This window comes from Epinephelus lanceolatus, chromosome 18 (genome assembly GCF_041903045.1).
Source record: "Epinephelus lanceolatus isolate andai-2023 chromosome 18, ASM4190304v1, whole genome shotgun sequence".
NCBI classification, from domain to species: Eukaryota; Metazoa; Chordata; class Actinopteri; order Perciformes; family Serranidae; genus Epinephelus; species Epinephelus lanceolatus.
The window spans coordinates 25,701,615-25,718,316 of NC_135751.1; the positions used below are offsets into that span (position 1 = coordinate 25,701,615).

Genomic DNA, 16,702 nt, shown 5'->3' on the forward strand with positions numbered 1-16,702 from the left:
GATTAATCAAATCTCTGGTCTTGGCTCTCACCTTGCCAAAGCTGCCCTTCCCCAGCAGGGCCAGGAAGTTGAAGTCGCTCAGTCGCACCCGGTCCATGTTACCTGAGGGCAAGCTGAACCGCCGGTGGTCTGACGGCGTGATCACTTTCTTACCGTGACCCAGCTTGGCTTTCTGTGGTGTGCGACAGTGAAAATGGCATTAAAGTCAAACATACATTCAATATTTATATCAGATGTACATTAGAAGACATGGAGCGCTGAGTCAGCCGTCATGCTGGTGTCTAACAGCTGGTCTGGAGTCACATCTTGCTTTCACAGAGAGTCTGAGTCACAGAGAGACACTCATTTTTTTCTTGGTTAGAAGTGTCTCATCAGCTACTAATCACAGTAGGATTGTGTGTCGTGCTGCAGCCTTTCACTTAGATATAATCTCTATCCTAAAAACTGAAAACTTAACTCCCCCAAATGACCATTTGTGTATCAATAACTCACCCGATGTTGCGTTGAACGCATAAAGAAACCTTTCTCACATTCCTCTGTGAGGAACAAAGAATCCAAAAACCTCATAGGGGTCAAAACATCCATTGACAAACTCTCTGCAACTCACGCAGTTTGATCCAAGTCTCATCTGTCCAGTCATATGCTCAGTACTTTCCAGCAGGAACCTGAACTGAACATGAAACGTATCTATGCTCTCTTCACAGCAAGACTGAACACAGTACCTGCAGCTCTACCACTGCCTGAATTAGCTTGTTTGTGTTGTTGTGTGATAAATGAGACTTGGGTTATACTGTCCGAGCTGTGTGAGAGTTTATAAATGGATGTTTACATATAGTCATGAAGCTCTTGCGAAAGTTCAGTCAGGACGACAATACTGTTCATGCTCAGGCTCTAAGTTTCTTCATCACCCTGCCATTCACTCCTTGCACGTATGCTCACTCACTATCTCTAGGTGTCATCGTCTGGGTCTGTCATGAGTCATCAGCTGATTCACAATCAACCAATAGCACGGCGACACACCCTCTCTGTCAGCCTATCATCTTACCGCTCCTCATTTTAAATATGGTTCTTTCTCTGCCGTAGTTCTTTCTTGCTGCCGTCCACCTCTTATCACCACCTAGTCTTTACGGATTCATCAGCCTCATCCGCCTCAGCAGCCATCCGCCTCAGAGTCATCAGCCACCACCACCACCAGTGTCTGGACTCCATGTGGGGATTTATCCTGCTGCTGCTCAGATGTCCCTCGATCAGAAAATATCTCCTTCTGGTGTCCAAGCGCCAAAGACTTCTGTTAAATGTTAATCAGCACAAATGATCTGGTAATTTGTGCACTCATATTCTGTATTAAATATTATCTTTACTTCACTCTCCTGTCTCCCCTGATTGAATTGCTGTTGTTATTTGCGGACCTCTTTTACTCCAATCCAAGTTTTTGGATTCCTGGTTCACTGTGGAATCATCTTAACATGGAGTGAGTAATTTATATACAAATGGTCATTCTGGGGTATCGCTTTAATAACTGATAATGCAATAACCACAAAAGCATTTTAAAATGTGATAAAAATATCTCTCGAAATGGGTTGAAAATGCATTAACCTGTCAGTGACGTAAATTTATGATAAAGCTTATTATATGCAATGTAGTATAAAGTGATGTTTCATGCAATCATACCATATTGATTCTCGGTGTTACGTGATTTGTTACATTTTCAGTCCCATTCAATACATATTTACTGTATTTTGCATGCTGGCCATTACATTACATTCTAATACATGGTGATAAATCCTGTAATTGTTCAGCAGTTATTATGTCCTCATTTGCTACAAGCTGCCTTAGTGGACACACTAACATCCCACACCTTCATTAAATACTGGTTAGCTACATATTAACAACTCAGAATCAAATCAAGTGTCTCCACTCTGTGTCTCCATTTATGTTGAGAGAGAACAGTGATCTATTTTTTCCCCACTGACACTGACATCCTCACAGACATTCAGCAGGGCCGGCAGCAGGGGGGTGCCAGCGTCGCAAGGTTCCCCGTTGTTCTAATGAACGGCCTGCCAAGTGTCTTTGAACAAAAAGGGCAATTAGGACCCTGCCGGCTCCCATCAGGGCTGCAGCCGTTGTCTGTTTCTGTCAGATAGAGAAAACAGGCGACTGGTGGGGCGCGGAGAAGCTGTTGCCACGCCAACCGTTTCTCTACTCTTTACTCAGTGTGGTAATATATTCGACATAACAATTGCCGCATATTTGACTCGGGTTAAGTGGCTCTACATGCACACCTGGGCAAGTCAATTAAGAGCGGAGTAATGTAAACAGTGAATCGGTGTGTCGGCTGGGGGAGAGGTTCTCATTTTGACCCTGGGTTCTGCCGCCAGGTGCAGGAAGTGATTGCATTTAATTTCAGGTGTAATTGAGTCCCAGAGGAGACAGCTGGGATGGGATGGGATTCCTGTTGGGAATTTTTGAGAACCAGCCCATCATTCTACCAGTTTTGAGCAGAACTGTTATAATCAAGGATGTGTCATCAACGGAGGGCATTGCATAGTACACAACTGATGTTAACAGTCGTGGCGAGATGGTGGATTGCATTGATTACCTGCAAGCTTTTGCTCTGTTGTTACAAATACTTGTTTTTTATCCAAAACCAAGGCTGGACCAACTGTTAACAATAAGAGGATGTAAAGACTATTACGTGAAAGACTCTATCCAGCCTGTAGAACATGACATGCCCACTGATGTCATCATCATCATCATCATCATCATCATCATCATCGGTTGCATTTGAGGTACCTGCTAGTTTTTGGTAGCAGCCAACTTTTCAGGTTTGTAAACCAATCTATGCTCCGAATAGTTCAAATTAGGTGCTGCAAATTGACTGGAAATTGTTCCATGTTGATGGAAAAGGGGTATTAGAAGCATAATTTATTTATAAAAAATACTCAAATCCATGTAGCAGTAAATATAACCTGTTACAACCCAGCCCTGATTACATCGATGTTGTTCTGCAGCTTGAAATAGTTGCTCTAAGATCACCTTTACTTTCAAATCACAGAACATTTACACAAACTGCACATGTCTAACATTTGCTTACATAAAAATGAAACAACTTCACGTCATAAACAGCCCACAAAAACCACACCTGTTTCAACACAAACGAAAGTTGGAATATTTATGTAAGTGGCCACACAAAGTTGTATTCAAACACACACACGCACACTGCAGCCACACCACAGTTTTATCATGAATATAACACTGCCACCGCGTGGAGAGATTCTGCATGCACACATGGAACAGCTGTCTGTGTGTGCATTCACTCAAACTGTCACAGTGCATACGTGTCCATCCATGCTTCATGTCCTAACAGCCTTCTATAGTCCACGCCAAAGGTGGACTAGTAGAGGGCGGACTGTGGACCACACTGTCAGCCAATGAGGAGCGAGTGTGAAGCTCTCTTGGCCAATGACAGTTCACTGATCGTGGTAAAGATGGTGACACCGACAGAGGCCCGAGTGGTCCACGAATTTACTAACAATGCTGTGTGGTGTTTGTGTGTAGAATAGGGAGTACATATGTGCTGCACTTTGATTTAAATTTCATATACATATTAATGTCGAAATCTGGGCTGTTATATTTTTGTGCTGGAGGAACACCAGCTGCTTTCCTGTCTGCATTGTAAAGCCAAATGCTGCAAATGTCAGACTTTGCAGATGCTGACCTTTGCAGAGCAGATGCTGCAGGTGCTGTAAAATCCTCAGCATTTATCACTGACTCGTTCCTTTATATTCAAATTATATGTAGTCCCTTTCAGTTTGTGTTTATGTTAAAAAGCATCAGACAAAAAGAAGGAGAAAGTTAGTGTTTAGTGTGTGTGAGAGGAGTTACAGCAAGCAATTTGGGCTGGTTCAACTATGAGCTGTTGAGAGCCTTTGTTAGTAAATCAGATTAATTTGTGGAAGCCCGGCAGAGATCCACAAACAATCCTGATACAGTAAGTAAAGTGAGCGTGATGCAGAAATAGAGACGGAGCAGGCAGAAGAGCTACCTTGAGATAGTGGATATTTAACTGGCAGGCCTAGAATAAAAGAAGAAACTCACTTATTAGTGCGGTCAAAGGTTAGCTGCTGTGTGTATGTGTGTGTGTGTGTGTGTGTGTGTGTGTCTTGCTGGGAAAAGAAAGTGACAGTATCAATAGCGATGAAAATGAACACAGGCGGAGTACATCCTTTTCTGTCACATCTGGTTGCATCTCTGCATCTCGCCCCAGTTTCCACGGCAACCGTGCAGTTGTGTGAAGACGCTATAGCCTCAGAGGAAAGTCAAGGTCAGTGTTGCACATCATGGAGAGAGAAAGAAAATTAAAAACAACAAGACTCAGCGTCTCGAGAGCTGCTGTAAGGAGATGACATTTACACTCAGTATTGTGTGCACACACACACATACACACAGAGCTGGACTTTAATAAAACTGCCCTCGCTCAGTTTGAGTCCCATATGTCTTTGCACTTGTTTACAATGCAGTGTTTAATATATCCGCCACCTTCTACCTGCATGAGAGTGATATGGGTGTGAAGATGTTATGAGTTTTATATAAAGCAAGGATGTTACTGTCACAGAGACCTCACTGCAGTAAACACATCGGCCACTAGAGGGCAAGAGTTTGCTGCTTTGGATATTTCCTTAGATCTAGTTAAAGGATCATCTACACACAACTACCAACCATTTACAGAGCAAACAGTAGTGTTTTTGAGGTTTGAATGTGTTTTTCTTTCAGGCAGTTTTTAACTTTAATGTCCATACAGCAACAGCAAGTCTGCTAAGTAGAAAATTTATCAGGCATCATATTTACATGATTGTTTCACTTTTTTTTTTTTAGCAGAGTTCACAGTTATAAAATGAGTATGCACTTACAACTGAATCAATGTTGGCATTGTACACTTCTGCAAACCACAGATAACTTACATTTGTGCATTATTATAAAGTGAGACTTAATTTCTGTATGTTTTAACAATGCTGTGGTTAACATGTGGTTATGTTCAGGCACAAAATCAGACCTTGAAATACTGGCTTTTCGTGCCACTATCCCAGCAGCAAATGCAATGATGACTCGGTTAAAAAAATAACCACATTTAGTGCCACTATCCCGGGGGGGAAACACAGTGACAGGTCACTGCAAAACACCCATGACTGGTGGCTAAAAGCCACTGGAAACCCAACAATAACTTGCTAGAAAACAACCCATTTGTTTTTTGGGGGTCTCAAACAGTCTTCAGCTTGGCAGGCATTTTGCCTTGGTGTCACACCATCCACCATCCTCTCCACCTCCCAATGACCAAGTCAGCTCATATACTACATCCCTTGATATGATACGAAATGTACAAATTTGTGGTTTGCAGAAATGTACAGAGTCTCTGCAACAATGTGGTGGACAGATTTAATGTAATATATGAATGATTTTAACTTAAATTAATGACACATGCGAAGGGAATAATTTGTTCCAAGAAGCATGATTAAGAGAGAATAATATTAAGGAAAAATCATACAAAATAACTCAAATAACTAAAAAGGATGACATATTAGTAAGGAGGAAAAAGCTTGTTTCCTGGTGTTTGTCTGGTTTGGTGGAAACAAGGACTCAGTTAAACAGCAAAAACTGTTTTTTACACCTTGTGTTGTGCTTTACATCTGAGTCAAATGAGAGCAAGAAGAAACAGCGAATCATTCAAGTTGATTTTTCAACATAAACCATTTCTGGGCTTCATTCAAACCAGTGGTTCCCAACTGGTGCAGTCACAGGGCCCAGATTTCTCCTTAGTCATTAGTTCAAAGGTCCACACAGTTTAATACATTCAGCATCATACTTGTGTTTGGCTATGCCATCAAGCTAGTTTGCTGTCTCTGTCAAGTTGCTGTCCATTCGTCACTGACTGCAGCGAGAAACAGTACTTCAAAATAAAAGCTCTGTGCCAGAACTTCACTATATTTAAAAATACAGCTTGTGGGCCATTCAGAATGTACTCGCAACCCACTTTTGGACTGTGACCCACCAGTTGGGAACCACGGATTTAAACCATCTATATGATTTTTTTCTTCCAAGTCATGTCCCACTGTAAACAAAACCAGTGGTGCACAGGGAGGTCGTACATGTTGACATATTGAATCTACAGACTCCTCTGACAGCTGTAATTGATTGTTTAAGCAAATACTTTAATGCTTATGTTTATTCCGACCTCCTTATAACTGCTTTTGAGGGGTGTAGTTTGGATTGGGTTTGCTGAAAAGTAGCCACCTCTTTACTGTTCCCACTAACAGGTGTGAGCATCATGAGTTATCATCTGCGTCTGCACCTGCACTTCTTACATAACGCTCCCAGTACGTGATTCCTTTGTCCACTGTAAGCTTGTCCTGTATACATATGGGGATTTTCCTTTAAAAATCAAGAGCATTCACTTTAACGCAAGGACAAAGTGATCTCCCACTCTGGCACGCAGGGTGAAAAGCACAAGCGGGGAAGAGGATGAAGTTACCATGGTGACAAGAGGGAAGAAGTGAATGAGCACAATACACATGTGTGCATGTGTGACAGAGAAATCCTGCTTATGGCTTTATTGGATTCATGACCTGAGCTGACCTCACCTCAAACTTCTGTCGGAGCTCCAGGTTGACGTCGTCCACCTCGGGGATGGGAACGTTGTAATATTCTCCTTCCTCCTGGTTCAGCAGCTTGTACCTGAGAGAGGAAAAGACGAGATGGAGAAAAGTGAATCTACATTTTATCTGATTTTCTTCCATCATCCATGAATCTCTTCCTCTGTCTTCCCACGCAGCAATAAAACTTTACATCTCTGCACCACTTCAATAATCAGCAGATGATTCTCCCCTTTTGAGTGTTTGCAGGTCTCCTCGTCAGCAGTGCCAACTAGGCTCTACTTCCTCTCTAATGTACACATCCTCTGGCCACTTGTCTAATGACCTGGAACATACAGCAGACAAACACACACAGGAGTAGTTCGCGACGCTGCCGACACCAAACATGTCTGTGCACAGGTATTTCCTGGGGCTTTGTAACTGTGCTCAAAGCAGCAGTCGATCAGGCTCAGTTTAGGCTGGGTGGCGGCAGGTATGCTAACATGGCCGTGGAGTGTGAGTGTGTGTTTATCAGTGTGAGACAAAGCAGGCAGACAAAGACATCGAGACGAGGAAATGACGCTGACAGGTGCTGTCTGTTAAACTGATGGAGTCCGCAGTGTTTACATCTGTTTTAAGCACAATGTGCTGCTGTTTTGTAGTGATGTTGGTTAGTTGGTGTGGGCCAGGGCAGAATCACGCTCACAAGTTAGCACACTACTGAAACCACATTCACTGCACTCCATAGTACTCATATTTATTATTCATTCATTATGTCATTTCATATTCTGCTTTGAATTTTGTTTTTTGTCATTATACTCTACTTCTACTATATATTATTGTTCTTTGTTTTTTTTTCCCCAGGTGTACTCTGATGTCAGTTTCAACGCCTGTTTGAATAAAGGTTATATAACCAATCAGAGCAACTCACTTATTTACAGAAGCACTAAGAGCAATGAGAACAAAAAAAGTGGTGATCCATTTTCTAACCCTAATCTAATTTGTTTTCTCTCCAGTGTTTATGACTGAATGAGGGTGTAGATTACATGTAGGAGAACTTCAGTGTCCAACACGACCTATCTGGAGCCAGTGTTTGCTTTGTCCATTCTAGGCTACTGTAAATGAGCATAGCAGTCGTAATAGAAGAAGACCCACTCTATACGTAAGTTAAGGTAATGAAAACTCAACAATTCATGCTTTCAGAGGAATATAAAGTAGTGAAAACATACTTATGAATATTATAATAATACCATTTCTGCAAATAGATGCCTCTAAATCCTACATACTGGACCTGTTAAGAGCTGGAAAAAAAAAGGTTTTGCCAGGATAATCTCTCCAATTTCTTTTTGTTTTGCATCTGTGAAACAGGTTGAAAAATAACACCACACTAATGTTATATAACTTGGCAACGCACAATGAACCTTTGGCTCAAAGTGAATGGAGACAACTAACTGGAAGGAAACATGAATGCTTCTAGTTCTATTTAGAACATGGGTTAGTGGTGCACCTCAGACACTTGTGTCCAAGTGAATACTCTAACAACAGACCAAGAGGAAGTGCCAAAAACTGCAGTTCCTCTAATGGCCACTTGGGGCTGGCTCTAGAAGCCAGTCAATCCCCATAGACCCCCATGTTAAAATGTCCAACTTTACAGAGAGAATAAAAATGTTTACAGCCTGGTAGAAGAAACGGTCTCAGTCTCTACAACTCATTTCCCTCTGAATGACAACTGTATGAGGGGTGACTTTTTATATTACTCACCTGTTCACATTTCATTAAGGCCCAAAGTTACACATATTTAAAACCCAGCTCAGACCAAAGATTTGTGACAAGATGAAACCGTTTTAGAACGTTGAAGACAAAAGTTGCAGCTGTGTGAACTGGCCGGTCTGAGCAGGCTGATGGTGACAGTCTAATTGACTCGCTAAGCCCCCACCCTCAAACGCGATTAGCCAGTCACAGTGCGTATAGCCATTCCCATACGCTCGGACATTCTCTGCCTGGACGTCCATTGAAATGCATTACAGCATTCGTTTGGTGTTAAGAGCTTTTTCTGAGATCGGAAGTTTAAAAATGGTCAAATGGTGTGCATGGGGTATATGCAACTCCGACACAGGGTATCCTGAGAGGCTGGGCGACGGGGTGTATTTTTTACCCTTTCCTAAACCACATCTCAACCGAGAAAAGTGTCTCCTTTGGATAAAGTTGTGCAGTAACGTTAGACCACAACATCAACTCAACGTGAATAAGATTAACAAGAATGTCTACATCTGTTCTAAGGTAAGTCAACATTGTGTTTGAGGCAACACATTGTCACTTTGCTGGAAAGAAATATAAAGTTATCTTTAACATCTCTAGCTAACATTAGCTAAAGTTAGCCTAATGTTAGCTCCTAGCTGCGTTGTTCATCATGTCACCTTGTTTGCTGGGAGTTCATTAGCCTATTTTGTTCTAGTTTTGTACTTTGGTGATCGTACATCATTGTTAGCTGTTGTCCAAAGGGCTCTAGTTAAGCTAACGTTAACTTCTGGAGCTTAGCTTCATTAATTTATCTGTAATCGCAGAGATAACAAAGGTTGGCAAACGTTATGCTGAATGATTCAGTGTAAATACTGTAGCACCAAACTAACGGAGAGACACTCTTGGTAAAGATGGTAAAAAGGCTGTTATCCTTTTCTCATATTCTGAGCCAAAAACCTTAACTTCAGTGGCACTTTGATGCACCAAAATTTGATCGTTATGTCTCCAAAAATCATAAATTGCCTGCTGCGAAATGCCGTGTACTGTGACACCTGCCATAGCGCTGGTCACTGAATGTTGATATTTTGTCTGAGTGAGTGGAGGGGGCGTGGCTTAGCCATAGGTCAATTGTCCACAGCTCTACCCTCTTGGCAGCATTTGGTCACTTTTGCCTTCAAAAAACAAGATGTTGACAAACAAAATGCCGAACTCAAGGCTTCAAAAAGCGAATCCACAAACAACAGGTGACGTGATGGTGGCTACGTCCATTATTTTTACAGTGTATGCAAAAAACAAAATATTCTGACGGAAAAAAAAAAAATTAAACTCTTCTTCTCCCCATTTGGTTACAGAGTATTTTTAAGGAACTTAGAGAGATTACCCTGGCAAAACTTTTTTTTCCCACCTGTTCTTAAGTCATTAACACTTAAGCAGTTGAGATCAGACTTGGAAAATGGATTACGAGATTTTTTTTTCTCCTCACTTGCCTCTCAAGGCCTCTGTAGTCTATATACTACCAGAATATTAAAGAAATTCAGTGTTTTTTTTAATTATAGCTTTAATCTCCTTTTACACTTTTGATCACTCATTCGTTTAAGAAACACTGGTCGTGACACCGTTACAGAACTGGTACAGCTTTACTATTTTACGTGATGTACCATGCTGTATAAATCCAGCATGTGATGTCTTTGTGATTTCTTTGCTGGCTGTAAATGACAACTCCCTCACACCAGCTGATGTTTTAGAGAATCAGAAACATTATATGTTCACCCTCTCAAGAGAAAGAGACAAAGAAAGACTGACTGACCATCCACAGTTGGTGGATTTGATGAGCTCGGACACTCCAAACGACATGGAGCCCATGAAGTCGTTGCGAGTGGTTCGGTCCCAATCCCACACCTCGATGGACAGACGGCGGTCCTTATCTGATGCTTTCAGCTTACTGAACACACACATAGACATACAGAGGGAAAACATGTGACGGCAGAGAATTCAAGGATAAAATGGTGTCCTTAAAATGTCTCCTATATTCATTTTGTAACCATTTGAGTTTCTCTGATAATGTAAAATGATCATTCTTGTCATAAATTAAATGCCCAACAGCAGACACACTCAGAGTTGTTGACTCACAAGGTGAAGGACTCATTCCAGCAGGGGTTAAGAGAGGAACGGATGGTCCTGGTCTTCTGTTTGGTCTCGTTCTTTGGGTCGGGGATGAGCTTGAGTTTAACATAAGGGTCTGATAAACCATTTGGATCCATAGGAATCAGGTTCCTTGCTTCCCCCACTGGAAGATGAAAGGGAGACAGCGAGAGAAGATGTAACCATATGTGTGTGTGTGTCTGTGTGTTTGAGCCTTGAGCCAGATTCAGATACTTCATGACTCCACACTGACTCAGGGGTTAAAGTGGCCAGAGATGGGGCGGTGAGTCACTGAGAGTCACTCCAAAGCCAGGCAGCAAACAAAAAAGATATGAGCTTCAGTCCCTAGGAAATTACTGCTCTGTGCTATATTTGTGTGGATTATTAATCTCCCTCATGTTTTGATTCTTTGCAAGTAGATTTCTGAACAATACTGGCAAAAGAAGTGAAAACAAAGGACTTCTGAGAAATATGATGGGAACTAAAAACAAAAGTTACAGATTGAAGATTCTGTAGCATGAAAGATTTAGCAAGTACTTGAGCTCTATGTGTAGTCTAAGTTACTTAAATTCTTTAAACAGATATCCAAAATTACAACTTCATTGTATTTAGCTAAAACTGCCAAGTTCAACCCCTTGTGTTCAGACAACATTGAAAGTCACTGTGACATTCAGAACATTAATACAGCAGCAAACCGCGATTTGTTATGTTAAGATAAAGTGGAGTAATGGTGTTACACTCCCTCTGTGTGTGTTGTAATCCAAGCTTCTTTGTTCGTTGTTGTGGTAGTCTGTCCATGTGTGCCTGCATGCTGGTGCATGAGTCCCTGTTAGTGTGTCCAACTGGGTGGCTAATTGCTGTCGCTCTGCACAGTACTCATAGGGTGATTACAGTTGATATCAGGATGGCATCGTCACAGTAGCATAACGCCCACCCTCTGGTTCCCCCCTGGGTTAAAATAGACTGAGTTTCTATCCAAAAGTAGTGTAATTTTTAACCAAATTTTCAGAAAGTTGTAAAGTATGTTTCCGTCAACTACTGCTTTGCAAATATTGGGAGTTAATTCATCGAGGAAAGCAATGGGTGGCGCTACTTCTGCAGTCAGGTGCCACTGCAGAAAAGGGCGGAACAAGACAACCTCATTAAAAGAGCGTCACTCAGAGCTCAAACAAAGGAAAACAGTCAACTTATACTAATGGAGAGAACACCGGACAGTGGAAATTAAGAGTTTTGTGCCATTAATATTACAGCTTTGTACTTCCTGTGTGCATTTAAGTGTGTTAAAAACCATCAAGAGATGACGATGAGAGGTTGCAGTGCCCTGTGCTACAATGGAAACATTACATTATCATTAATTCGCTGAATCTGTTTCCATGGTACTTAGTTGCATTTAACTTTTATCAATACAACTTTTCCACTTTCCCCTAGCGTAAAAACTTTTTTTGTGATTTTATTTACCGGTATCTATTTATCTATTTTCAGTTCCAATCTAAGATTTTAAATTGTAAATGCCCATGAAAAAGGTGGACGGAAAAGTTCTTTATGTTAGCTCAGTCAGCACTGTTGACATTTTAGTTTGTAAAGCGCTTTGGGGTTGCATTTTTGATGTATGAAAGGCGCTATATAAATAAAGTTTGATTGATTGATTGATTGACATTGTAAGCGCTATGGAGTTAGCATCTTTAGCTGCTAGCCACCGACTGGGCCACCTCCATGTTGAGAGCTGTGTGCAGACAATCCTGCCCAGGCTCTGAATCATACATATTCTCTGAATGTCACACACAGCTACTTTAACATTTGGAAAATTTGGCTTCTTCTTTGTCAAATGAAAAAGAAAAAAATTAAAGTTTCTTACGCTTCTAAGGCAGGGGTGTCAAACGTACAGGGGCCAGAACCAGATCTCACCCGGCCATTTAGATTACTGCACTTAAGAGATGATCGTACCTACGATATTGTCCACCAATTTCATAAGTGTCTATATACTATAATAATATTCTTACAGACCTTTCTTTAATACTTAATGTAAAAGTTACTTATTATAAATACCAATGTCACATACACCCTGGACTACATGGTAAAATACAGCTGGTCTCAAAAAATGTATTTGGGAATTTGTTGATGGATGGATGGATGGATGGATGGATGGATGGATGGTGTTCTGTCGCCAGTTACTCAGCTAATGGCTCATTAAAATCGGACAGCACATACGCCGACAACAGGTGCTGCGGAGCAAAACATACTGTCAAAATTTACTTGTGAAACCGCACCAACTGGATAATAACACTGGTGGGTGTCAGGGCACATGCAAATGTAAAATCAACAAAAACAAGAAACACTGCAAAATACTAAAAAGTCCGTCTCACATATTCTACTCTAAAACAACCTTAAGAGGACAACAGATGATAATTACACAACACTGTGTGTACTCTCTGCCTCTCATGGTCAGGCAATAGGTGAGCATATAATGTGATGGAGGCGTGACGTTTCCCATGTGTGATAACTGACAAATGGAAAGAAAAGGAGTGCTGTTACATAGCAACGGTAGGAGTAAGAGGGGCTGGGGTGGCGGGAGCATGCCACTTTCACCATGGCGACAACATCTACTGTAAGTGGCCAATGGGCCAACTCCAACACTGCCCCACTTAGCAACATCATGTGAACACACAAATAAATGTCAAGCACAAGAGAGTCACACACACACACACACACACACACACACACACACACACACACACACACACACAACATGGATTAAACAAGAGGAAGGAAAGACGGTAAGAAAGAGAGCACCAGGGTACATCTGAGAGAAAATAAATCTGAAGTTTCTGACAGTGAACACACAACAAAACTCCAACAGACGGAGAGCAGACACAGGATCACACTAAATCCTCTGTTTATCAGCTCCAACCTCCACTCTGCATATTTAAATGTAATCAGACACAGCGAGCAAGGAGGGTAAAAAAAGGCTCTAATCTGAATGTTTCAGGGAGTCAGTGTGAACTTTCACACAAGGACACGTTTGCCGAGATTCTCCATTAAAACAGTGGTAATGTATTTTCTCTCCAAAGCATAAATATTCCAGGGCCGAATACCAACGCAAAACGATGAAAAGGAAATGTCACTTAGAGTCGCTGCAGCTCATTTGGTTCTGTGTTTGAGAGATTTAATCTGATTTATTTTGACATTTAGCTCATCGCTGGATGTGGCAGTGAGGTTTGAATGGCAACAGTTTTTTAAGGGAATTTAGAGTTATGAATCATGAAAAAGTCAGAGGCATAAAAAAATAATGATGAAACAGAAAGTAAGACAAATTAAGTTTGATTATCATTTATGTCCATTATCAGGGTGTCTACAGATATAACCAAGGTAAATTTAAGACTATTTAAGACCTTTTTGATACCACCTCATATGAAATTTAAGACCTTACTCTATCCAAGTAAACACACTGATTCACTTCAAAATCAACAGTAAGGAAAAATAACAACCACTGTGTGAGTTTAGGTTTAATGTGTTTAATGTAAAAAGAAAACAAAATCTTATTGCTGTCATAAAAGCTATTTATTATTGCAATTCTTCAACCTGTCCAATGATTGTAAACAGTCACTGGGTTTGTCAGGCTGGAGACATTTTTGAGACGATGTTTTAAGACAATGTCAGACGTCTTAAGGCTTTATATTAAGACAATTTAGAGCACTTTAAGACTTTTTAAGGACCTGTAGACAGCCTGACTGTAAGGCAAAAATACCCCAAATCTACTTTTGTTTTTCCAGATTTTCAAATGTGAATGTTTGCTCAGGTTTCTCAGTCTTCTATGATATTAAACTAATCATCTTTAGACTCTTTTAAAAGTTGTTTTCTGATATTTTACGCACAAACTGATACCTCAAATCAATAAATCAATTATGCAAATAATAATTAGTTGCTGCCCTGTGCTGGACTTTCTACTTTGGTCATTTCTTTCAGGTTCATGGGTGTTAGCCTACTTTAGCAAATGCTGTCCAAGAAACAATATCTGGCTTCTTCTAAAGGGGTAAAAAGTAGCTCTTGGTCCCAGTCCTTTTTTCATACTCACCCAAACCCCTTGTTTTTAGTGGCCCTTTGTCCCAGAACAGAGTTACAAATGGTTGTGGCTGAAATCTTCCCCTATAAAATGTGACAACCCTTCAAGACCCTAATATGTCATTAATAGCCGTCGATGAGGTTTATGTAAACAGATGCAACTATGGCAATAATGGGTCGCAATGACATTTGGCATTTATCTGATAGAGACAGACAAGCATGGAAGATTATGATTCATTCACAACTCAAGTTTCAAGCTGTCAATTGATCACACAAATCATCAAATAAAAAGGAACACTGCTTCATTACCAGTCTGCGCTGATATTAGAGGGGCTGTAACAAGTGCAGCAACTTCACCGCTGGACTTCAAGTTTAATATTTGGGCATCATTTGCCAACAAAGAGGGGGGATGATGATAACATGGACTTTGTCATGAGGTGTGGAGCAGGTGGACCCAAATGCAGTAGTTAGGAACTTGATTAGATCATTCTTTATTCTAAGCAAGGAAAACAACAAAACCTAGACCGCACAACCAAATCAAAGATCCAACAAAGACTGAAGTGAAAACCAGGACTTAAATACAAACTAGTTTGACGAGGGGATGAAGTGCAGGTGGAGAGAAAGGGGGAGGAGCACAGCTGAGGGGAATAAGGTGACGAGGCAGAAAAGCAGGGGAAGAACTAACAAGGCTGATTCAGGGCAGGTGTGTAGATAGGCAAATGAGGGAAAGGCAGCACAGGAACACAGGAGAGGAAGAACACAGTACACTGAAACCCAGCAACCAAGAAAATATAATCTTCTTAATAATAAACTGACCAAGTGAAAACAAAGTTAGACTAACATGAAGTCAACTTAAATGACTCTTAAACAGACAGTTAGTCCGATCTTCCCAAAAGTCTGATGGCATCAGAACACAGAAGAAAGAATGATGTCAGACTGTGAGACTGGCACACACAAACCATCAAGAATAATGTAACAGCTTGCTAGTTAGCCACCAAGACATCAGCATATCACTGGACTTTTTTTTTTTTTTTAGTTATGTTTGTTATAAAGAAAACCCAGCTGGCCACCAACTTTGTTTGACAATAATATTTGGTTCAATTCAGATTGCGACCTCAGGGGTCTCATTTATAAACACTGCATATGCACAAAACAACTTGATGGGAAATATTTGACCCATGCTTATAAACATTTTGGAGATAGGAAACTGGCAGATGGTGAGGTGGAAACCTGACTGTAGAAATTGTCAAATATTTTATTGCGCACGCCATTTTTGGCTTGTGTCCATACGTATATTTTTAGTATGGATCCTATGCACTGCTTTATAAATGAGACCCCAGGTGACCAAAGTCAATGTCAGGACAATATTTAATGCCACTGTCAATTCGATGTAGAGTACTAACGACAGATGATGTTGATATTTTGTTGGTTATATGTTGTGTTGTTAAGTAAACAAAATCCAAAGTCTTCCAAACGTCTCATGCCAACATTATCTTGACGTATGACATTTAGTTGCAAAATATGCACAACAAAACCCAATGTCTGTAAATCGTCATGATGTTAACACCCTCACAACAAGAAATTCTAATGTAGTGGGACATTTAAAATATTGTCAACCTGATTTTCATTCACAGCTAAATTAAATGCCTGTCCGATGTAAGAGTCCATCGTCTTTCTGACGTCATAATAATGTCCAGTGCCAGCTAGAATGGAGCATGATATATTAAGTGACAATGCTAACCATAGTGGTTAACATTAGCCATGTTCCCATCAGCCTGTTTAGATGCGCATCTAGAAGTATCACATCGGCAAATTATGATGGAAACGCCAAAATTAGAATTAAAATCCCCTGATTCGCACAAACTAAAATACGCTCGCTTTAGCCGGGTTTTGGTTGATGAAAAAATGTTGATTCTCAAAACGGGGATGGAAACAGTTATGTTTGAATTAAGTCTGACGTAGCGCACCTCTCTCCATGGTGATATCCACGCTCCGGGTCAGGAAGGCGGTAATGCATTTACAAGCTGGTTGCCAACCGCCAGAAAACACAGAAGAAGAAGAATGCGAGACTTGTTTTGTTTCCGGTTCTGCGGAAAACTTGCACAAGTTCGTAGTTTTCACCAAAGCCCGTACAT

General features: G+C 40.8%; 1 protein-coding gene across 2 annotated transcripts in view; it reads right to left on the minus strand.

The window, feature by feature from the left end:
• prkcab (protein kinase C, alpha, b) overlaps positions 1–16,702 on the minus strand; it is a 161,105-nt gene that overhangs the window by 20,624 nt on the left and 123,779 nt on the right. Inside the window, exons 6-10 of one of the 2 annotated variants that reach the window (XM_033644716.2) lie at positions 10,497–10,653; positions 10,174–10,308; positions 6,636–6,729; positions 4,046–4,075; positions 32–172 (exon numbers count right to left, since the gene is read on the minus strand). In XM_033644716.2, the coding sequence (XP_033500607.1) occupies positions 32–172; positions 4,046–4,075; positions 6,636–6,729; positions 10,174–10,308; positions 10,497–10,653 (557 nt within the window). The remainder of the gene's footprint in view (positions 1–31; positions 173–4,045; positions 4,076–6,635; positions 6,730–10,173; positions 10,309–10,496; positions 10,654–16,702) is intronic. The other variant, XM_033644717.2, reaches the window with a different exon arrangement.